The sequence below is a fragment of the Ammospiza nelsoni genome, chromosome 5, assembly GCF_027579445.1.
Source record: "Ammospiza nelsoni isolate bAmmNel1 chromosome 5, bAmmNel1.pri, whole genome shotgun sequence".
Taxonomy (NCBI): Eukaryota; Metazoa; Chordata; class Aves; order Passeriformes; family Passerellidae; genus Ammospiza; species Ammospiza nelsoni.
The window spans coordinates 59956828-59981576 of NC_080637.1; the positions used below are offsets into that span (position 1 = coordinate 59956828).

General features: G+C 43.4%; 1 protein-coding gene across 4 annotated transcripts in view; it reads right to left on the bottom strand.

Annotated features, from left to right (window-relative positions):
• Window positions 1-364: 364 nt before the first annotated feature.
• Window positions 365-24749, bottom strand: part of RASSF8 (Ras association domain family member 8) — a 73738-nt gene continuing 49353 nt past the window's right edge. For all 4 annotated transcript variants that reach the window (XM_059472054.1, XM_059472051.1, XM_059472053.1 and 1 more), the window contains exons 3-6: window positions 21678-21872; window positions 8596-9485; window positions 6503-6647; window positions 365-5390 (exon numbers count right to left, since the gene is read on the bottom strand). In XM_059472054.1, coding sequence (XP_059328037.1) covers window positions 5269-5390; window positions 6503-6647; window positions 8596-9485; window positions 21678-21780 — 1260 coding nt within the window. In that variant the 5' untranslated portion in view covers window positions 21781-21872 and the 3' untranslated portion in view covers window positions 365-5268. The remainder of the gene's footprint in view (window positions 5391-6502; window positions 6648-8595; window positions 9486-21677; window positions 21873-24749) is intronic.

Sequence of the window (24749 nt, forward strand, 5' to 3'; positions counted from 1 at the left end):
AGATTAACTTCTTCCTGCTCCCTGAAGCATCAGGGCACCCTGCATTTGTTGTGGGAAGAATCTGTACATTCAGTTCACCTCCAAGTGAGCCTCTGCCTCTTTGCTTTAAGATACACTTCCCCCGAGTCAGTGACCAATTCTGTTGTTTCAGGGTTATTGTTAATTTTCGTAACAGCTCCTCAGCTGAAAACAGGCTCCTCTTCCCTCTTGCAGTGCCTGGGCTTTATCTGATTGAGATTACAGCACACTTAGAGTAAAGGAGCCTTGGCCCTGCCTTCAGGCCCAGTGTTTTCTGACAGAGCCCCAGCAGCTCTGTCGTGAGATGTGCGCGACATGAACAATGCAATCTCAGCAAACCATGAACTGTAAAGACCCAAAGTTTCAGAGGGGAATTTATTGTATGGGAGCATATCCAATACTTTTTCTCAACCATTCATGAGAATAATAAAAAATAGAAGCTTCTTAAATGACAAAAAATATAGTTACATATAATACAGATTTTCATCTTGCATTGAAGCGGAGCAGTAATAAAATGCTCACTCGTGTTTTCACAGTTTGTGTTGCTTCTCTAGGTTAAAGCATCAGCAACTCAAGTGTTCCAGTCAGAACCCCTAGTTAGCAGTTTCATGGGATGATGGTGAGGGTGAACACTCTCAGCATTCTAACACACTTCACAAGTACAGCAGGCACACTTGATCCATTTCAGAACTACTAACATTTTCAGAGGTACCAGCTACACTTGAGGCATCCTTGCTGCAACTGAAAGGGTTTTGCATCAGAACATGTTTTTTAGGCCCCAGTCAGACACATAACTGTGGAACACTCAAAAATGTCCTTAAATCCAATCTGGTTCAAAGGGCTCTGAGTTGATCCTTTGAGACCCCTTTGTTCTGCCCTCACACGCACCACACATGAGCACAAAGCTCTAAGCAGTACTTGGTCACATGTGTAAAGTGCTTGCAAGACCACAAAGGATTTAACATTCTTCAGGACTCCACTTAGAGACCTAAAGGCATTCACTGCATGCATACATTGGCATTTACTACACACACTTACACCCAGCCCCCAATATTATTGCAATAGTTCTTTGCTGGTATAACAGCTCTTACACCAAGTTTCACTTACTTCGTTTTCTACAAACATAGGAAAAAAACACCTGAAGAGAGCTAGAACAGCTTTCAATCAGTCACTATATTGGCATTGAAAGCTTTATTTTTGAAAACTTTAAGCAGCAATACTGAATAAATAGACAGAATGATTGTTTTGTCATCTCCATACAACTGATGGCCTTCATCCAAAACATTAAAATACTGTAGCAAATAGAATAAACATGCACATTTCAATGTTCTAAAAAAAACCCAAACAAAAAAAAAAAGGAGGTGTAATATAAAAGTAACACTTTGACACTTTTTTTTGATACAGTACAGACCATAAGAGACTATTTTCTGGAAAAAATATCTGAATACAGTTTTGTTATTTACATGTATCATTAAGGCCCAATTCACTCAAGTTAATGCACATCAGGAATTTATATGCTTCAAGGTAACTCACTAAAAATTACAAGATCGATGTTTCTTTGATCATACTCATATGATCCCAGTTCACAAAATTAATGCAGTACTCTCCACACTAAAAACAAGGCAATTGCTGCCCAAGAGGAGATGTTTATTTCACTAAAGGATCTTTTTCCCTCTTACCTTATATGTTTGCATATTGTTAATGGTAGTAGTGGTAGTTCTCTTCTTCAAGAACTTCCTCCGAACTTGCCAGAGTTTAGAAAAGCAAGCAATCTCAAAGCTAACATACCATTTCCAGAAGCAATTCAGGCACTTGGGAACCTAAGTCCCACTAAAAGATACTGGGAGCTGACCTTTTAGAGTGGAACTTGGTTTCTCCCTTGCTCACCTTAGCCTTAACCTACTGGCTTTTCAGATGCTCACCCCCCTCTTTTCCCCTAACAACATAGCATCTCCATCCTCATGGATGAGAGAGGTAACACAGTTAATTTCCATTAGTAATAAATTACAGGAGTTCTCCATATAAATTCCCTGTGCACTGGAAAATAGTGCTTGTGTATTCAACTATTTAACGCAAGCAAAAAACCCCATTTTTATCATGCTGCCCAGTAAATAATATGGCACTTGTTAAAATTAGTATGTGTAGCTTCCTTTCTGCTAATGCCCTAGGAGGTTTGGAACACTTCTGAAAATGGACTTTTTGTACAGTTGTAAAGAAAGAGTGAGTTTCTGCAGTTGATCTAAGCAAAACTCTAAACGCCATAGTGTGAGGGATTTTCTAACTGTTACACATGGGTCAAGTCACATTTAATGCAAGGGCATGCCATTTCTTTTTGGTTTATTTACAGAGAGGGTGAAAATGCTATGGAACTTCAGCCTGGGTGAAATTCAATAAGCAAGAGGAGTATGGTGGGGGCAGGGGAATTTGTCAGTGTCTCACAACCGGCAGGTCTGGATACCAAAGCCTCTCCTTGGCCACAGGAGCGGCTGAAGCTGCAAACGCTTTTCAGATCCCCCTGACATGTGCCAAAGCCCTGGCAAGGAGGGGCCACTCAGGGGTGCTGAAGTGGTCACTCCTGAGCCAGCTCCAGGCTGGCTCCTGTGTCCAACAGCTGCTGCAGTCAGCAGGTGCTACTTTTTAACTCAAACGGCAAATTCCTCCCTTGATTCTATGACAAAGCTGTAATTCAAGCCCTCCAACGCTGCTCTTACTCTTCCTTTTAATCCTTTTCGTCCTCCTTCTGTCTTACAGAATAACCTGGCAGAGAAAGAGAGCAGGTTTTGTGATGCAAGAGCCCAGTTCAGCTCAAACTGACATCTGTGGAAGATGGAGCAGTCACAGAATATGACAAAATCATTAGCTGGGGTAAATATGCTGATCTGCCTTAAAAATACTTCATATCTCAGGACAAGACTCTTTCCCCCCACCCCCATGCAGCATAATTTGGGCCAGACTTTGCAAGGTGCTGAGTGCCTCAGTTCTCTAACATCAAGAGGTGCTGGAGATGCAAGATATCCACTGGAGAGGGCCATTTCATTTCTGTAAATTGAATAAATTGAACCCAGAATGTAAGGCATATATGCTCAAGTACCTTGGACAGATATTGTCCCCAAACTATGGATATTTTACACTTTATATATATATATATATGTACACACACATTCTTTTTTTTTTTTAATACAAATTTATGGGCAGAGTAAACATGAGCATGGAATTGTGATAAACTGATAGTAAAATGGGTGAGCACTGCAAAGGTTACTCAGGTAGGAATATCTCATTTTCCAGTTTGCTCACAAGGGAAGATGAAAAAAAAAAAAGACCTGGTAAGTCAAACAGTAAAAATTCAGAGTCCATTTGGAGTCCTTTATATATTCACAGCCTTATCTGTTGCTGTAAGTCTAAATACAGCAGCATTTTTAGAATATATGATACCATTAATAAAGTGGAAAGGAAAAAAAATGCATTAAACACTCAAGAATCCTTCATCTTCTGCTATATCTTTAAAAACTTCCATTTGTCAGGAAGCTCCTTTTTTAGAAAAGGAGACTTAAATTAACATTTATCTGCACATCAGTGAATCAACACAAGAGGATGCTACGAGTTAAGTATTTTTCTATGGCTAAAAGCTTGGAGTTTCCTAGCAGTGGTAAAATCCTGACCCTGCCAAGGAGGGCATCAGAAGCCCAAGTTTTCAGCACTGCAGTGAGGGCACAGTGTCCCCCCCTTGTGCCCCGGGCATCCCCAAGGTGGGGATGATGCTGTGAGTTGCTGTCAGAACTGGAAATCCAAATCAGGGAAGGCCCATCCCTTCCCTAAATCATCCATGAGGCCAGCCCCCAACATTTACAGTGAGTCCCACTGATGCCAGTCCCTTTCCCCACAAACCTGGTGCCCGCTGCAACAATCTCACTTCAAGGCCTGCAACCAATGAGCTATATGGGAGCAGCTACTTTCTGCAGGAAACCCTTTTTGTCTAATTCTTTCTTAGCTTTGATTGCATTAGAGCAACATCAAGATGTGATAATGTTCTCTTTTCATACGTTTTGTGAAAAATGACCACCAAATGTGTGAATTTTCTGCTTGGAAGCTTTACATTCTCTAAGTGACTGTCTTTCAGAGGGACCAAATGTCTCCACCAGGGAGGTGAATGAAATCCTGGCCTCACTCCTGCTATTGACTTCTTGGGACTCTGCCAGGTTTATTCCCTTCACAAAACTTGAGCGGATTCTGGAAGGTTGGAAGTGGATACTCATTTGTGTTGTGTCTTTCTTCCCCTCCAACAGCAAGATTTGTAACAAAACAAGAACACTGTAATGGCTAGTGAAAAAAATGAAGTACAAAATCACACACAGTGAAAGCCTCCTACTCTCTTTTGGTAAGATATATGAAGACAACTTCTTACATTGTTCTTTTCTCAAAAGGCATATACAATGTGGCAAAATATTTCAAATATACATTCTATATAATAAAATATCATCTAGCTAGTGCATCCTCAATCATATGCTGGAAATATTTTTACCAAGCCAAGGTTTAAAATCCATAAATCTTTTGAACACTAGGTGCTTCATTCAAGGTAGATACAACAGCAAGTAAATCCCACAAGCTCACTTTTCAAGCCTTAAAGGTAGCAATGGATGGAACATGACATATGATGACCCATGACAGAAATGAACAAAGTTAGTGGTGAGAAACCACTGCAATGGTTCAGCACCCCTCAGAACTCTGCATTGCAGGTTGCTGTACTTGATCAGATGGGGGATGTTGGTACACACAAATTAAAGTCACCTTGTCAGACAGACACACAGCCATACGTGATAATTCACAAGTTAAAAATAAAAATATAAAAGGTCAACATTCACAGGTCCATTGATTAAAGGGAATAAATTAAACCTCAGATAAGTTGCATACACGGCTTCCTTCGCCCTCAGTCTTCCATTTATGACTATACAAGGAACAATACTTTCCCAAACACTTCAGAAGTGGCAAAAACAATGAAGGTTTTTGCACTCAAGCTGTGTTGACAGCAAGGTTATCCTTGCCAGTTATGAATCGAGACAGTTCCTGTCTCTTTAGCATCAGTGCACAGGGTATGGCTCCAAGTGGTGTTGGAGGAAGAAGAAGAAATAACACGGTGGTGTAACAAAAAAACAAAACAAGACAAACTTCTTCCATTCATCATTGGCTGAATAAAATAAAGTGTATCTTGTCCAGGGTACCTTGCTAGGTCCTCTCTAGAAGAGGTACATACTGTCATACATAAATGCCCTCTGGGTTAAAACCAGATGACAGGGGGTTCTGTAGGATCCGAAGGTTACTGGGGAGTTGCCTCGATGAGCCAGGGCGCTTCAGTGACCCGGATTGAAAGGCTGGCTCTGCATGAGAAAAAGGACAATTAGAAAAGTCATCAGCAGGGCTGCACCTCCTCCTCCTCCTGCTTAATGCAATACAGAAAAACTAATTCCACATGTAACAAACTACTGAAGTGCCTGGCTAGGAAGTGAGGAGATCTGAGGTGCACACTTCCTACTCACTTCACAGCAGAATGAAACCCACACGAAAGAATTACCCTCCCTCGAGAAACATGCACACACACAGAGACACACTTAAATGGTGACGTGCCAAAAGAGCTTGAACATGTAACGTGACTCAAAGCTTCATCTTCCTTCCCACCTAAAAGTTCCTACAAGTACTGCCTTTGAAGGCCTGGCTGTCTTTTCTTCTCTCCCCACCCCCTTGCCCCCCAGTGCCTTTAGGTTATAAAGTTTTCTGAGCAGAGGGACAGACCCAGCATAGGAGAATGCGGAGACAAAGAGCCCCTTGGAAGCAGAGTGCTGGAAAAAGCACCCGACTGTGCTGGAGCTGCAGCTCTGGGATGCATTCAAAACACTCCCGTGGTTCTGCCCAGGAATTTCTCAGTCCAGATGCGGGCACGTGCAGGCTGTGCTGATCTCACTGGGGGCAAAGGCAATTCGCACCCGCAGTGACAGCAGCCATCTGTGCAGGACTCTGCACGGCTGGCAGCCCAGCTGGGTCGGCTCCTGCTCCCGTGCGGCTGCTGGCTGGGGTTTCTGGGGATCCAGACACATTCCTTTTCCTGCTTTGACAACGCCCCCACCAGAAGAGGAAGAACCCAGACGAGCAGCAATGCACGTCAGATGCACGGTCACGTTCTGTGCTGGCAGCCAGCCACGGCGGCCCGTCTTGAAAGCTGCAGGCTTAATGCGTTGCTGATGGGACAAACGCATGCCCGGGCACAGTGGGAGAGAAGTTCTCCACATACCGCTCTTTATTTAGAGCCTGCTAAACCCTTGGAATGAAAAGAAGCACTCGACAATACGCTCTCGTAGTGTTTTGCTAATGTCTTCACTAAGGGAGCATTCGCTTCACGTAGGAGTGCCAGCGTTAAAGCAGACGCGGCAGTAAAAGGCACCGCCCGCCCCTTCTCCCTCCTGCCCCCCCTCCCGAAGCGCTCCGAGGGCTGCACCTCTCTCGAGCTCCACATGCGGGGCCTCCACCTCCACGGGGTCTGCGGGCAGCACCGTCACCTTGGTTCCCGTCTGCTGGATGAACTGCTGCAGGTTCACCTGGCGCAGCTCCTTGGTCAGTTGCTCCAGTTCTTGTTCCCTGTCCTGCCGGGAAACAGAAACCAGCTGCTGAGCAAATAAAGCAGCATTTCATGACCACAGTTACAGCTGGGCAACTAATGCTTCTCCTCTTGATGAGAAAGCCTCCAATTTTTAAAGCTCAAATGCAAATTGATGAGTTGAAAGGTACTTTAATCTTCTAATTTAAAAAGCCAGTCAACACTCGCTAGCACTTAGAGATATCACAGAATCAATCAGGCTGGAAAAGACCTCTAAGATCATTGAGTCCAACCCACGACCCTAATTGGGTTTTTCTTAATGTATTTTATTTTTATATTGCTTCTTGGATGACTAGCAGCTGTTTCTCATACCACCTGAGAAAAACTTTGGCACATCAGCAAACAAACATAATATTGTGAATGCTGAAAAAGTAATCAACTGAGCAGCAGTCTGGCACCAAGTCTTACTTCCTGAAGTGTCCAGCACAGCTTGGACAGCTCATTTAATTCTTCTGATCTTAAATTGAGTAAAATTCTTTTCTCTTCTTGTTCTTTGCATTTTCTATTTAAACTTTTTTGGCCAGAACCTTCTCACTCTGCAAGGGTTTTGTGCGATGAAGCCAAAGCCTGACTGGTTCCCCACCCCTTCAGACCACAGATGATCATTTAGGATCTTTTTCTGTACTTCTGTCATGATATGAAAAATTTACAGCTCTGATAGATTATAACAGTCTTGGACTGTTATTATTCCCACACACAGAGGTTGAGCTGCTTTAATCTTTAACTTCAGGTATGCAATAAAATATTTGTCTATTTCCTCCCCCTCAAAGCTCCATAACGCAGAGCTCAGTTTATTTTCTTGTGGACTTCCAGATTTGTGCACCTTTAGGTTAGAACAAGACTGGAAGATCTGACTTGAATGGGAACCTTGCCAAGAAAACAGACTATGAAAAGAACCAAGCCAGAAATATTTTGAACTCCATCATAGCCCCAGTGAATGTGACTGAGGATAGCTAAAACACATAAAGAGGAGTTGAAGCTTTCCATCAGTGCAAATCCTTAAGTGTAGCATGTCTGGAACTTAGCATAGATAATCATGGACAAAACTGCTTACAGTTTTCATCCATTTTGCTTTGGATGAAAAGATTACTTTTTCCTCCCCTCACTATCTGGGAAAACCAGCTCCTACTGATATGGTTCTAAGGCAGAAGTAAGGATACAAAATCCCTGCACATATTCACAGTGAAATCACCTTATTACTACTGCAGCACTGCAGAATATACTAACTGTGAATCCTGGGAATCAGCAAGGACCACAACTCCTGCTGATGTGTGGTGCCTTAGGACTACCTAACATGGCACATAAAAATCCCAGGAGCTCCAATCTTCCCTCTGCCTCATCCAGCTAGCAGGGGAATTCCTTTATTCTTTCATGCTCTATCAAGTTTCAGGTGATATCATTAACTTTAGCAAGGAAACAGCGACTGGATTCTCTTTTGACACATGTGCCACAAATGCCTGAGGTGTAGAGAAAATAAAATCCTGAACACCAGCCAGTCAGCCAGGAAAAGAGGGATGCTGTTCTTTACAAGCAAAGCCCTGTAAGGTTGCAGGTACTTTACTTTAGCTCTATACCTGTCCAGGTGCTGCTTTTGGCCTGTTCTTTGTAATTCATCTCTTTTGGTGGCAGACAAACCTAGCAAAGATCAGAAGTTTATCCTCAAAAAAGGCTATGATGGTGCAAATTACTGCTTTTCTTCTCAGACAGTTTGAATGAGCAAGTTAAACACGGGTGAAATAAAAACTCTCTGCTCTCCAAAAAAAAACCCCACAAGCTGCAATGAGATTTGAAAATGAAAGCAACACATTTTGCCTTTTACCCTCATTCACTCTGGAAACTTTTTTGTGTTGTCTTTCACAGGCTTCAGGTTTGTGTAAGAGAAATTAGTCACAGTCTTTGACTTTCTCTAGCTACGGATAAAATGACAGTCTTACCTGTAATCGCTTGGTAGCTTGGCCCAAAGACCTTTCTACTGCTTTAATGCCATTTTCCAATCTCAGACTCTGCTGGCCCTGAATATCAATTTCTCCCTTCACCTTCTCGATCTTTTCCTTGACCTCTTCTTCGTTCACCTGGGACTCTTGAACTTCTCGCTGCAGCTTCTCTGCTTCAAGGCCACTCTCCATGTTGTGGATCTGAGACACATAGTCCTTGAGCTTACTCTCACACTCCAGGATCCTCTGCCTCATCTCCTGCAGCTGCTCCATCAGCTGCTTTTCATTCTCTTGTTCGATCTGCAGCTCGTTTTCCCAGAACTCTTCCTCCTCGATCTCCACTTCGTTCCGTTTGATCTTCTGCTCCAGTTTGAGGATTTCTTCTTCCAGGCTAGCATTGTACTTTTGCTCCCAGTAGCGGATCTCGGCTTCGTTGGACTCCAGCTGCTTCTCGATGCTCTGAAGCTTCTCCGTCTGGAGGTGGATCAGTTTCTTCAACTCATCTGCTGTTGTTTTACAGTTGTTGAGAACCTTTTGCTTGAACTCGGATTCCTTGCTCTTCCCGAAGATGTCCATTAGCCCCTTGGCGCCGCCGGTGAAGGTGAGGGATTTCCTTTTCGGCTCCCTCCTCTTCATGGCCTTGTCCCCGGGCTGCCTCAGCTTGGCCAGGGGCGGCAAGCTCTGCCGGTACAGAGTCCTCTCGGGGATGCGCGCCACGCTGTCCGACGTGGGCCGCTCGCTCAGGGAGGGCCCGGTGCGCCGCAGGATCAGCTGCACGTCGCTGGCGTACTGTCCCCACTTGTTGAGGGACACGATGGGGTTCTCGTGCGGCGCCAGGTGCCGCTCCGTGTCCCGCCACTTCTCGATCAGCGTGTAGCGCCCGGTGCGCCCTGCAAGGGAGCACAGCGTCAGCAAGGCCGCGGGGGGGCGCCACCGCTCCGCCCGTGAGGGACGGCACCAGGATAAAGGACGCGGCAGGACTGGGACAAGGGGACACGGTAGGACAGCACCGGGATAAGGGGACACGACAGGACTGGGACAAGGGGACATGGCAGGACAGCACCGGGATAAGTGGACACGACAGGACAGGACGCTCCCGTCCCCCACAGGCTGTTTCAGCGCACCCGCCCCTGCCGCAGCGCACGCTGCCCGCACAGCCCCGAGTTCGCCTCTAAACCCTCCCCGCGCAGGGCGGGAGAGGCAGCAGCGAAGAAGGACTGACCCTAAGGTAGAACCGCGGAACTGCGCAATCCCGGGGCTGCCGGCGGGCTGGGATGGACTGGGATTCATGGAATCGCACAATGGTTTGCGTTGGAATGGACATAAAGATCAGCCAGTTCCGTCCCCCCGCCATGGCAGGGACACCTTCCACTATCCCAGCTTGCTCAGAGCCACATCCAGCCTGGCCTTGGACACTGCCAGGGATCCAGGACCAGCCACAGCTGCTCTGGGCACCCTGTGCCAGGGCCTCAGCACCCTCACAGGGAAGAAAAAAGCAAGTGACCCAGCAGGGTTGGTAATCACCATGCAAATACACCCAATGAGAACCTCTCTAGGCCAAGAAAACAAGAACAGGAGTCCCAGATCTTTCATGCAGCCACACAGAAATATCAAATATGGAGGCAGTGTGTTTGCTGTTAAACTTTAACAGCTGCCTCTGATTGATGAATGACTGACAGAGCCTCCGCTCCCCTGTCCATGCCCTCCAGTTTGTTCAGACACTGATCCAGCCTGGGCCACAGCCTGTGATGCCCATGGCAGTGCTGCTGGTGTGACAAACCTTCTCTGAGAGAGCACAGGGACAAGAGCAGCAGGGGCTGCCTGAACTGTGAACCAGCAATCCCTGCACAATGAACGGGCTCCCTGCACAATGTTGCCATCTGCACCAGCAACTCCCACATCCCCACTGAGATCCCAGCCTTCAGAAAGAAACTTAAGTCTTTTTGTAAGTGCTGAGTTTTTCTAATCGCTCCATTGACAATACAATTTATGTTCACAGCTTCATTTGGGTTCTTATCAAACACACTTAAATTCAGATCAGCAGTCTTTCTCCTCCAACACCACTTATGGGATATTTTTCTAAGCACTCTCACTACTCTGAAATACAGTATTCTTCCTCTCCAGAAGAGTTTCCCCTGTCAAAGTAACCTCACTTAAAAGCCACAACATTATTTACAAAAAGATGGAAAAGATCAACTGTTTTAAAAGTATTTGATGTTAATGAATTTCTGAACAGCTCCACAATTGCCATTAACCTTAAAAACATCATTAGCTACTTTAATGCATTACCTACATTCATTTTCATGAGAAGTGATCATTCAAATGATTTATTTCAGCACATAAAAGCCTGAAATACCTGTCATATATGCAACTACAGAAGGGAGGAGTCAGAAGAAATGCAGTTATCAGAGGTAATACATTTGATGAGTTCTCTTACCTTATACTACCTGCCCATTCATCACACTTTTCTCAAAATGACAAAAATATCCTAATCTCAGGCTGGAGATCTACCCCTGACCTCCAGTTACAATACTCTCATGGAGCCCTCATTTCAGACTTGTAGGAAACAAGCTACACTGTGGTGATTAACACACTGTGCACCCCTCTAAAATCAACCACTGCCTTCTGAAGAGCTTCCCAAGGTACAACTACTGCACTGGAAATGTTCCTCTGCTCTCACTGTCTCACAATTAGATCCCAAAGCAAAGAATAAGAACAAAAACTGTCTGCAGAGGCACCACCTGGAGAACAGAGGGTTTTGGCCCGGGGGATTGGCTGGCCCAGTCAGAAACCAAAATGTCCATGTTCTCTTCCAAGTTAGGAGTGAGGGCTGAAAGATTTGGCTGATGGAAGTCAGCAAAACAAGGCAGGCAGCACGACAACTGGACACCACCACCCCAAATGCCATATAAATAAATGACTCTGGGTAGGGAATGGGGAAAAGAAGTGGAAAAAGCCCCAAACCTATCAGCATACTAACATGCTTGGCTAACACTCTCAGAAAGAGATTTAAGGCTTATTAGAATAAACTTCTTCAAAATCAAGTTTATAAAGGTATATGGTGTAGAGTGAGAGATTTTTGCTAACTCACAATATTGCTAATTGATCCATGAAGATTTATAATTTGCAGTAGTCATTGGTGTTGTTACAGGAAAAATAAACCTACTACTGTTTGCCATAGCATACAGGCAGTAAATCCTGGAGAAGAAGAATTTAGTGAAAACATACCCCAGGGCAAAGGCTGCACTGCTCTGTTTTGTTCATCTTAGACGTTCCCAGCTTGTAATCATGGTTGTGCTACTAATGTTCATGTTGTGTCAGAAACAGGTTCAGAGAACTCCTGAAATTGCAAACTAGAGTAGGTACTACCAGGGGAGCAAGCAGAGTGCAGTTTCTATTCACTCTGCTATTAAATTCATTACTTAAAAGTAATGTAACAGGAGGAGAAAAAAAAGAAAAAAAAAAAAAAGAAAGAAGAGGGGGAGGAGAATAAAAGTCTAACAACCTTGACCAAAAGAATTAAGCACAGACTTGCCAAGAACTATTTTCATCTTAGCTTAGGGTTCCAAATCAACACACAGCCCTAAATAATGAACTTGGCACTCAAGATCTACATAAAAGAAAGTGTTTTGTAGAAGTAATACTTGCACAGTTCAACAACCACACCTGGAGCTCAGGATTGCTCTGAAACAAAGCTGTTCTCTTCCGAGATCATTACCCAGGTCTGGTGCTCAGCCTGTGCATGACACAGATTAACAATGCCCAGACAACCACAACTGTGATGTTTGCCTGCATTAGAGGGGATTAATTCACAAATGAAAGGGTGAATGAGTTAATTCAGAACTAATGACAGAGTATTTCAGAACACAGGCGTCCCTGTAGCAAACTGCTGGGTTTGATGTGCAGCCACCACCGACAAGGAGAAAGCAGCTTGCCCGGGTTGTTGATGAGGAACAGTTTGGCACCTGCATGCTGCTTCTTGCCCTGTGTGTTTGTCCACAAGCTTCTGGACACAAAAAGCACCTGGCAGAGCTCAGTCCAGCCTCATTCATGCAACCTTATTATTTGAAAAATTAAAGTTACAGTCGCATTCAGGTAATGGCCATGTATCAGCAATGCACAGCAGTCCTCAAATTACAGCGTGTTTCTCCAGCTGAATATTATATTGAATCCCACCCAGAATCTTGCAATATCTCCAGGGAAGGTTCAGTGACCAGTTCAGCAATGAATCCCCCTAAAACTTCTGAAATAAAAATTTGCTTTAACTGCAACTAGAACATATTAGACTTTTTTTTTTTTTAAATACTTCTATCAAAGCCTTGTATTGATGGGAATGGTAGAGAAAATCATCCAGACAGGCCCAATAAAGCACAAGTAGTGCTGTGTTCTGTAGTTTCCTCTTCACAAAACAGGGATTCAAGGGCTGGAAAAAGCAATGAACTTCTGCACCTGCTTCATGGGCAGCAAGGGAAAGGTGGTTCTGCCCCTCTCTGCTGAGCCCCCCTGCAGGGCTGCATCCAGCCCTGGGCCCAGCACAGCAAGGACAGGGAGCTGCTGGAGCCAGGCCAGAGCAGGGACACCAAGGGGAGCAGAGGGATGGAGCAGCTCTGCTGGGAGGAAAGGCTGAGGGAATTGGGATTGTGCAGCCTGGACAAGAGAAGGCTTTGGGGTGACCTCACTGTGGCCTTGCAGTGCCTGAAGGGAGCCCACAGGAAAGATGGAGAGAGACTCTGGACAAGGGCCTGCAGTGACAGGAGAAGGGAATGGCTTCACACTGAGAGAAAGATTTAGATTGGATATGTGGAATAAATTGTTCCCTGTGAGGGTGGTGAGGCCCTGGCACAGGGTGCCCAGAGAAGCTGTGGCTGCCCCTGGATCCCTGGCAGTGTCCAAGGCCAGACAGGGCTCTGAGCAAGCTGGGATAGTGGAAGGTGTTGCTGCTCATAGCAGGGGCCTGGGATGGGATGATTTTTAGGATCCCTTCAAACCCAAGCCATTCTGTGATTCCTACATGGTCCCCAGAATCTCCATTCTACCCTACACATACCACATGACATTGCCATCCTAAAACAATCCCCAAGACCTTGTATCTGTTTTGCAGACAGCAAATGACAAGCAGTAACAGAAGCAGATACATATTTACATCCCTAAAGCACACTGCATCTGCACAAAGGGCAGTATCAAGGCTAATAGGTTAAATTTCTACCTACAGCTCCCTAAGCACACAAACTTATCACAGGTTCTATTAATACAGGCACACCTTCAAAAGAATAATTTATTTCAAAATTGAGAAAGACATCAGTAAAGGAAATATATAGACTCCAAAATGCTGATGTTCTGACACCCTGCAAATAGCTGTCCTGAGTGGTTTGAACCTGGATTTCTTGTGATATTAAATGGCAAACTGCACTCAGTGTCCTAGATCTGGCTCTGCTGCACAGCCAAGCACAAGCTCTGGACCCAAGTGCCCAGCCACTGTAGTCTTAGCTTGGGATTGATATAATTGATGTAGTTTGCTAATTTAAACGTAGATTCTATCACAATGAACAGTGATTAAACTAATGAAATATAGGTACAAGGTAATCAACATTTTTAGACTCTCAAGAGGCAGATTTTTAAATTATACTCCACGAAGGTATTAGGACAACATTACTCACTTCAAGCTCCTCTATATGCTTTAATATTTGCAGCTGACACAGTAGACAGCGCAACCATTTCTGCTGCCAAAAATGAAAATGAAACTCCAAAGGAAAGCAGCAGCAGCAACACTCTTGGCAGGACTGTAACCTGGGAGGTCATCAATTCCCCTTTTCAGGACAGAAATGATTCATCCCATTACTCCCACCCAAAAGTCCATCATCCTCTACAAGCAAAGCATTTCAGGCACTACATTTATTTTGCTATGCAGGTAGTATTATATACCATGAAAAAATGTATCTGTGCCTTATCTTTGCCAACAGGCTACAAATGTTAATGCCAAGCACCAAGCAAGATCAATCTTTCCATTAAGTGTCTCCCATGCTTCAGAGCCAGGACCTACAGCAGTGAGTCAGTGCAAGCAGGTGACTTTTTGCCCTGGTCTCACATCATTTCTGGGAAAAGTGGTGGGATGAGCAGTCTTAAACATGAGGGTACCTCTGCTTCCCTAGAAAAGGGGTTGGGGTGGGCAGGAGCAGGTCTTTGTCACCAGAGGTTGTAGAATCATTTAGGCTGGAAAAGACTGCCAGGATCATTGAGCTCAAGCTGTGCCCAATGCCCACCTTGCCAGCCCAGAGCACTGAGTGCCACATCCAGTCATTCCCTGGACACCTCCAGGCATGGGGACACCACACCTCTCTGAGCAGCTCCTTCCAATGCTTAACTACCTTTTCCATGAAGAAATTGCTGCTGATGTCCAACACGACCCTTTCCTGCACAGCTTGAGGCCGTTCCCTCTTGTCCTGTCCCTTGTTCCCTGGGAGCAGAGCCTGACTTCCCCTAGCTGTCCCTTCCTGTCAGGGACCTGTGCAGAGGCAAAAGGTCCCCCCTGAACCTCCTTCTCTCCAGGCTGAGCCTCCCCAGCTCCTTCAGCTGCTTCTCACAAGACTTGCTCCCAAACCCTTCCATGCACTCTTGCTCCCAGTTTCTCCTGTGTCCCTGAGGCCACCAGGATGCACCCAGTGCACGGGAAGCTCCCTGGCAGACACATTCCTAGCTCCCATTTTCCCCAGGGGTCCCATCACCTCTGCTGCACAGACTCTGTGCCAAGAGTCTGCCCTGCAAAGCACTACTCTGGACAGTCTTGGGAAAAAAATGGTAAAATGAAAATGGTCACTTAAGACAGAAGTTTTAAGACAGCCACACTAAAAGAGAAGTTGCACTAGTCTGTCTTGAGAGCTGAATCTGAATGAGCACCCCAGACTTATCACAGTGCACAGTAAGAATAAAGACACTGTCACCTGCCTGCACACAGGCCTCCGTGGAGGTAAAGCCACACCTGCCAACACTTGGCTCCAGCCAAACCCAGACTGCCCAGAGCACTGAACAATGCACATGGATACAGCTTTCTGACCCACCTGGTTTCCCAGAGACAGCCTTCCAGCCCTAGGCTGTCTTCCTCAACCAGGCAATGCAAAGAAAAAGTAATTGCATGTGGGGAAAATCTTCTAAGAACTCTTAATATGTGGAACACGTGGGTGAGAATGCTCTGCCTTACCAAAGGGACAACAGCATTAACTCCTGAATCTTTAACAGCACTGACAGAAAAGTAATTGCCGGCAATTTTAATCAATCCAGGATGATTTGAATTCAGTATCTTTGAGATATGAAGCTGACATTTCATTTATTATGTGATACTTAAGTTAACACTCACTGCAATTTAAAAAAAAATACCATTCTGGCTACCTGAAACTCATTAAATACTTAAGATTAAGAGGAAAAAAAAAAACCTTCAAAACAGAGGTTAGAGTTTGCATTACTCAGATTTCTTCACTCATGCTATGTTTTGCAACCACAGGTATGAAATACAATAGAAAATAAAGAGTGAGAGGAGTCCAGTCCTAGGAAGAAATATCCACAGAGATATACAGGCCCCATGGAAGGTCAGCTGAGTTCTCCAGGCACAGCCATCTCTCCATGTCTTTACCAGGGCTGAAGCCTTAGTTCATTACTATTATCCTGGCTCTCAAAAAAGGGTATGCAGAGGTTTATCACTACCTGACAGAACAAAGCTCTCAGTCACCACTTCATACTTTCAACTGCCTTTTTTCCAAGCACCCTGAGGTACCACACTTACTTTAGAGTTGTGTCCTAAATAGGTGAAACAATGGGGAAAATTTGGCTGAGGTCGCACAGCAACACACAGCAAAGCACACAGAGCAGTCATAGAGAATCCATCTCAGTGAGGTTACTGTCACCAGATTTCTGAACCAGAAAGTTTACATGATCACACCATGGGACCACCACAAAATTTCTTGTACTTATTATCCCTCTTAATGTCACTATTTGAGGGGGCAGAGAATGAAATCTTGGGGTTGAAAGAACACAAATTCTAAGCAGATCCTTAGCAGGGACACCTCCCACTATCCCAGGTTGTTCAGAGCCCCATCCAGCCTGGCCTAGAACACTTCCAGGGATGGGGCAGCCACAGCTTCTCTGGGCACCCTGTGCCAGGGCCTCACCACCCTCACAGGGAAGAATTTCTTCCTCATATCCAATCTAACCCTGCTCTCTGTCAGTGTGAAGCCATTGCCCTCTGTCCTGTCACTATATGGTTTTACAAAATAAGTGATTTGATCTTTCTGGATACAACTCTGGCTGAGCCCTACAATGCTCTAACACATGTTTGAGACACCACTGACATTTTAATAAATACACTCCATTTATCTTTGAGGAAAAATACTCAAGAACAAAAAAAAAAAAAAAAAAAAGAACCCTGATGGCTGCATTTGTTTAATTTTAAAAAGAGACAGCTGTACTTCTTGTTCAGTGAAGTGCTGCTCATGATTCTCCAGCCAGAAGCACCAAAATCCACAGCACTATTTAAAGCAAGTCTGCCAATTTAATTATTTGCCACAGAAAATTATAGGGAGGAGGGCAGAAGGTTTCTTTTGGTAAGAAATTCAAGTTTCATGTCTCTAGACTGAAATATTCACTTCCTAGGAAAGAAACATGACATTCTGAGCAGAGGAGATGCATTGTAGGCCTCAGGGGTAAAAAAAAAATCGCAACAAATGCAATAAAAATCCTCAGGGCGTCTGGAAGTGGGAGAACAACACTTCTGAAGGAACAGGACAAGTATATTTGTGCCTGCACTATTTATCACCACATTCCTTTGGAAGATTTTTTTATTTTTTGTGTTTGAATGGATAACAACCAGTAAAAGCCAATTTTAAAAAAATCTATAGTTAAGCTCCATTTGCCTAACCATCAGTTAAAATGATTGACTCACTTTTTTAGGATACACCTGCTTTTCCCCTCATTATTATAATGACTATTTGAGAGGAGTCACTATGCTCACACACATTTGAAAGACACCTTTGGCTGGATTCATCAATCATCTCCTCACTCACAAAGTTTAAAAGTATCAACAACTCTCTTGTTACTTTTTTTCAGTTGTCCAAATTATGAACAGGAATCAAAATGACCAAGCAATGTTTATATGAAGCCATTCTGGTTTTCACAGAATGCACAAAAAACTTAGCAGAGGATGGGCTGTCAAATGCACATTTTTAAAAGAGACAAGGGTGATCCTTGGAAAAGCTCATTTCTCCTGGCAGAAATATTTTTAAAACAAGACTCATGGTTCTCTATTTGAACTGGGTGCTGAGGTGTATTTTTGTTTTGGTGAAGGCTTTGTTTCTCATGATTAAACAATCTCTTCTCTTATTTGTATTTAAAAGCCAATTCTTTGTCACTGGCAAACAGTTTGAGTCAAAAAGAAAGCAGACCTAGATAAAACTCATAAGAGGTAGTATCAAGTGTTCTTTAAGATCCCAGTGAGAGATGACTTCACTCTCTGGAAACTTGTAACTGAATAGTTTTATGTCTGTCTTGAACAGAATTCCAGCGACCCACCCTCCAGCTAAGGCAATTCCAACTCCTTCTAAGTTACAGATACAGACAATTTTAGTATCCAAAGTTATATCCAGCTGATATTATTCTCTCTTGTATTCAATAAATTACATACACATTTTTAAAAATAAGCTCTGTTGGGGCACCAAATGAGACAACTCTCCCCTTTTTTTTTTCCTTCAGTTTTAAAGAATGAGATTGAGATTTAACTTCAGTTCATTTGAGACTGAGATTTAACCTCAATCCAAACAGAAATTAAAAAAAAATTCAAAAAGACAACCAACCAAAAACCCCTCAAATTCTTACTTTGGGTAGTCATTTCCTGTTCTGCAGTGATGAAGAGCTTGGGCAGCAGGGGAAAGGGAAGGAGCTCACAGTGCAAGAACAGGTAACACAAGTGTTATTTATCAGGAGTACAGCCCCAGAGAGACACTTTTTACTGGAAGACCTCCAATTTTTAAGGAATTAAGGAGCATTGGCCAGGCAAGTTTTAGTGACAGAATGCCATGGCCAAAGGATTAGACACTGGCTATGGAACAGAACCTCTTACAAAGGCTCACAGCCCAGTGTAACTTGATTTTTTAATGCTAAAATAGCCCCATAACATAAAAAAATAAAACAAAAGCAAACAAAAAAAATCAAAAACAACAACAACAAAAAAATACCAGATGAAGAAACTTTTGTATCCTGAAATTGTTATTGAATTTTCATGATATTGGGGAAGAGTTGGAAAGTGCATAGATGGAAATATTTTTGTTGCTTTTATCACAGCAGGAGATCAGGAGACAGGACCCTGCATTTGATCAAGTGACAGCAAAAGGCACTTTTTAAAATACAAGAAATTCCATTTAAGGACAGCACACTGACTGCCAGGGTGAGTGAACAGTGCTACAGTCAGGTCTCCACCCTTGTGCACATTCAGAACCCAGCTGCCCCTGGTCCTGAGCAACCTGCTCTGCCTGGCCCCACTCTGAGCAGCAGAGTTGGATACTGTCCAAAGGTGCCTTCTAACTACAGCTCTGTACTAATTTTGATTTTCCTCTTTCTGAAATACTGGACAAAGCTTTATTTTTCACGTGTCTAGAATAGAACCAGCTTCATTTGTCCATGAGAAACTTCTTAACTATGGATGTCTTAATCCAGGTATCTTTGGCTTGTGCTTTCCTCAGTGGATATGGCTATAAAATAAGCCAATTTTCAGATATCCCAGACACTGCACTTGAAGAAAAGAATATATTTCTTGCAATTCACATTTCAGGCTCAGTAAAGAAGACTGTGTTTTGTGTGTTGTATGCTTTAAGTCAAGGATCTAGTAATAAACTGGAAGGCACAACAAAACAAAAGGAGTATCTCACAAACTTTACAGACAGACAAAATAATCCTGAGTGCAGCCAAGTTATGTGACTGCTGAAGGAGCCAGACAGCAAAGTGGAAAATCCCATCAGAGCCAAGCAAGGAGGAAGCCAGCTAAGACTGGCTACTTTCCACCCCCAAATGTCAGGTGAGAGTTAGAGGGATCCATTTTCATAGATTCCCATTCAAATTCAAGTGACGATTCCTCCTGGTGAGCTGGGACCTAGAGCCAAATGACAGGGGCAGCCAGATGGTTCTGTCCTGATGAATGGCCTGACAGGAGGGCTGGGAAAGCCCCCCTGCCAAAGACACACAGGTGTAATTTATATGGTGCTTGATACTGTCCTGACTGTCCCAGCAAGAGGGGAATTGCTCTGGGGGTTTTCTACACAGGCTATTTGCCTTGGGAAGGAATTTCCACAGGATTATCTTGATTTGGCTCTGGTTGCAGCTGAAATTTATCTCAGCATGGAAGCAGTGTCGCCTGTCCCAGACAAACTGGTGACGTGTTACAGAAAAGGAAGTCTGCAGAGCTGACAAAACCTGTGTGTGTTTCCAAGGCTGAGGGAGCCTTTACAGAGTTCAGGCTAATAACTGAGGATACAGAAGAAAACCCAAGGAGAAATTACACAGGACAACATTAAATTCCTGTCTAGAACTGGGAGTCTGACATTTCTGTGGGAGAAGGCAAAGGAAACAGAATGAAGGAATATTGAAAACAAAGTGAAGAACAAAAATATCACAACCACTTCATTATTTCTAAACATGTATCACTTAATCATGACTAGAAAATGATCAGAATTGTTTCTCAAAAATTTTGAGAATGCTTCTCCGCAGGCAGAAAATGAGATATGGAAGGAATTGATGAACCAATTACCATTAAACAAAAAGCTGCAACTAAACCAGTAAAGAAAGATTTAACAGTTAACATCAACTACAAGATTTGAGAGACAAACTGACTTTCTACAATTTTTAAAAGAAGCTTTAAAAGCTATTTGGTGCATATAAATAAGCACATGCTAGCATTTTGTTCAAATCTTCCTAAAGCATAAAATAAATAAATGTCAGTCTTCCACTCCATCAGATATAAGCAGATGGAAATTATGTTTAGAAGTTTAACATTTAAATAAATAAACATCAATTTCAGAGAAATTGATTTTGTGCTTACAGGGAGAATACCTTGCTGACATTCGCAGATCTAACTTTCTATTAGAAAATCATTATTTTCAAACTGAGTCAGACTGCTAATACAATCTTGCAAAATTGCTGGCATACTGAAAAATGCAGAAGCTCACCTTTATTCATTTTAGGTAAAACATAGATTTTAAAATTAATAGTATTGTGTAATAATACTATTTATTATTATTATTATTATTATTATTATTATTATTATTATTATTATTATTATTATTATTATTATATAGTGTATAGTATTATTAATAGTACTATAATATACTAAACTTAAACAGTATGTAAAGCAAATTATAACATTTTAGTGAAGAATAGGTATCAGCATAGAAATACTGATGGGATACGGCCGAGGCTTATTCAGGATGCCCTTAATCACTGAGAAATATCTAACAAGACTTTCCCGTGATGGAGCCTGAAAGATTTTATTTTTCTCTTCTAAACTGCTCAGCAAAAGGATAACAGTGTAAAGACTGCCAAGGTACCCTTTCATGAGCAGTGAGTTATGTGCCATGCAGGAGTCAGAGGAGACCCTGAAGGATCTATTTCATTGATCTATACTATTCCCAGTATAGGTAAAGATACTTACAGTGGGTATAATTTCAACAAACTTCATTAGCCAACCAATTATATTGAACTGCCAATTATATTTTTGAACAACCAGTTCTATTTTCTTTGGTACTCAATATTGACAGTTTAGCACCTTCCTTAGTCCAGGTTTCATTTACAACAAGCAATGACAGCATAATTATTATTACAGAGAGAATAAATTTTTACTGAAGGGAAGGTTATAGATTTCAAAATGTTTCTTTTCTGTCTTTTCGGTCTCTCTCTGGCAGGTGAAAAATCCAAGGTTTACATTTACACTGCAAGATTATGCCACTGTGCACTGCATTTCCTGCTCTGCTGGTACCCAGTGCTCCCCCACCTCCCCTGGGTTCAGCTTCACACAGAAAGCTTCACCCCACTTCCCACCTGGCAATACTCACCAATAGCCTGAGCAAGGGCTATCACAACTTCCTGGCATGTTGTGACTTCGGTGACCCCACACACGATTCTCTGCACTCCATCCACCCATACTTTGAGCTCCATGGTTCACCAGATCATCCAAGAGCCATGAATGCAAACCAGTCAAGTCATTCTTGCAGCTGCACCACAGACATGCAGCTGACTTCCTGCAGCAGCTGCAATAGAGAAAAATCCAGGTCTTAGAACAAAGCATCACCAATTTGAAATGTTAACAACCTCACCTCGACATCTATCAGGTAGGAGAGGCAACACAACCTCCTTGCTTTGAAAACAACAAGAGGAACCACACATTGATGCATTTGGGGTGCAGAGTGGCTGGAAAGTGCCCAGCAGAAAAGGACAGTGGGTGCTGGTCAACAGCAGCTGAAGATGAGCCAGCTGTGCCAGCTGGGCAGGAGGGTCACTGGCATCTGGGCTGGGCCAGCAATGGTGTGGCCAGCAGGGACAGGGCAGAGACTGTGCCCCTGCTGTGGGCACTGGGGAGGCCTCACCTCAAATCTGTGTCCAGTTCCAGGCTTCTCACTTCAGGAAGGACATGGAGGGTCTGGAGCATGTCCAGGGAAGGGAACAGAGCTGGGGAAGGGGCTGGAGCACAAGTCTGATGAGGAGCAGCTGAGGGAGCTGGGAAAGGGGCTCAGCCTGGAGAAAAGGAGGCTCAGGGGGAACCTTCTGGCTCTCCACATCTCCCTGACTACCTGGGGCTCTGCTACCAGGGAACAGCCTCAAGTTGTGCTAGAGGAGGCTCAGATTGAATATCCGCAGGAATTTAATAATGTAAGGTTTGTCAAGCACTGGAAGGGGCTGCCCAGGGAGGTTTGTAGTCCCTGCTGCTGGAGGTGTCCAAGAAAGGTGCCACTGGATGTGGCACTCAGTGCTCTGGGCTGGGTGACAAGGTGGAGATTCGGCACAGGTTGGACTTGGTGTTCTTGTCCAACCTCAATAATTTTATGGTTGCACTCTAGGATCCCATGCTATAACAATGTCTACCTCTTCTGCAGACTTACCCAAAGCTTCATTACAGTTTATTTCCTGAAATGTTACGAGTTGTTACAAAAAGAGCACCCAGAGAAAAAACACTAAATAAACAACTCCAGAATAAACTAATAACAGTTTCCAGTAACAGGTGCCCCTACTCCTTTATTTGCTGCCTGAAAGTTTCCAGGGACTAGTAAGTAGCATTCAGTATTAGTTCAATAATTTCTAGCAGGTGGAGCCGCAGAAAACAAGAGGGAAACATTTTTAATTACAGCCATCTATGAGAGTCCAACTTTTGTCTCCCTGCAGAAGCAGCTGAAGGTTCCTATTCCCAAAAAACCCATGCATTTTGTACCAGAACCCACGAGCAGATTGCTTCTCTCTCCCTCTAAAACACAAAGATGCATCAGGGAAAGTGTTCTAGGGGTGGTTTGACCCCTGCCAGCACTGTGCTGGTTCTGTGAGGAACCAGATGTTGTCTAATATCTTTTCCTAGGTTTTTCCATAGGCTCTGCAATGATACTATGCAAAAATTTTTGTAGTAAACTCACTAAAATTTGTTGTCTTCAAAAGATGGAACGTTCCCTCAAAAAAAAACAAACCAAAAAACTCACCAAGCTACCAATAATGATGATTAAATCTTAAAAAACCCCAGAAACTAACAAGAAAGCAAACACCCAAAAACCACCTACAAGCCAACCAACAACAAAAAACCAAACTCAAATAAAGAAAACCCAATGAGACAGCTGGGCTGCTTAGGCAGATACAGGGAAAATAAATAGTGATAATACAATAAAAGAAGCTCATGTATTCAGGTAATCCCATATGGATAAAAGGATAAAACTAAAGACAATATTTTTGAAGAATTAAGTACCAGGAAAATGGGTAACAGAGAGATGGAGTATAAGAAATCTGAAAATTAGGGGAGATTAGTGAAGACAGGCAGGGTGGGGTTACACAAGAAACATGGAATCAGATGATGCTGATGGATTGAACAGAACTGCACCACATGGAGGCAGAAATGGTGCAGAGAACACTGCACAAATACCTAGTGTGTTCCCATTTACAGTGTAACCAGAGCTGCTTTCTCCTGGGGATGTGAACATCTCTTCCTGCATCTAAAAGATGCACCACTGCAGCCCCCAAGCTAGAGGGGAAAAATGACTGCCCATCTACAACCAAACAGCTCACCCAGCAGGTGACAAACACTGACACAGGATGCAGAGGACACCTGGAAGATCGTCACCTGACAGGCTGGGGTAGCAACAACCTCAGAGCCTGTTAGAGCCCCACCACACCAACAGGATGAGCTTTAGCAGAAAAGCACTAAGCAGTAAAGTCAGGCCAGCAAACACCTCCAAAATACTGCCCAAAGCTACCTGTTCAGGAGTATATGTAAAGTTTGTAAGTAAAACCAGATCTCAAATGGAGCTGCACATTCAATAGAAAAGTGATCACTTTTAAGAATATTGACCTATATAGAAATAGTCTTTTGAGACATGAACAAGAACCTGAAAACCCAAAGAGGTTTTGATAAACATTCTCCCACATAAAGCTAGGTAATTAAAATAAAATTCCCATCTACACAAGCATTAACCATGTACAAACACAGAAACACTTTGCTCAGGTTCACATCATTTTAATGTACCTATAAACTAAGCAGAAGAAAATCTTTTACCAGCCTGTAACATAGCAGTGACTGAGAAAACACCTCAGAGGCCTCATCGGTGACCTCTGCTATTTATTCTTGGACCAGTTGTCTTCACAAATAAACAGACCTCACATTCCAAGCCCAGCTGTAAGGAACTTTATTAATTAACTTAATAACTTGCTGAGGGTTGAACAGTTCAGATTTCCTGGCACTGACCAAGCCATCTCTCCATGTGACAACACACACGTCAGCAAAGCATCCGACAGCTCTAATTGTTTTTCTGTCTGTCAACATCCAAAGTATTATCTCAATTTAGCAAGCCAGCAAATGCATTTTTCCCCCAGTCAGCACACAATGTACAGTCTTGTGCTCAGTGCAGATCAGGTTTGGTCATTTGTTTTCCTAC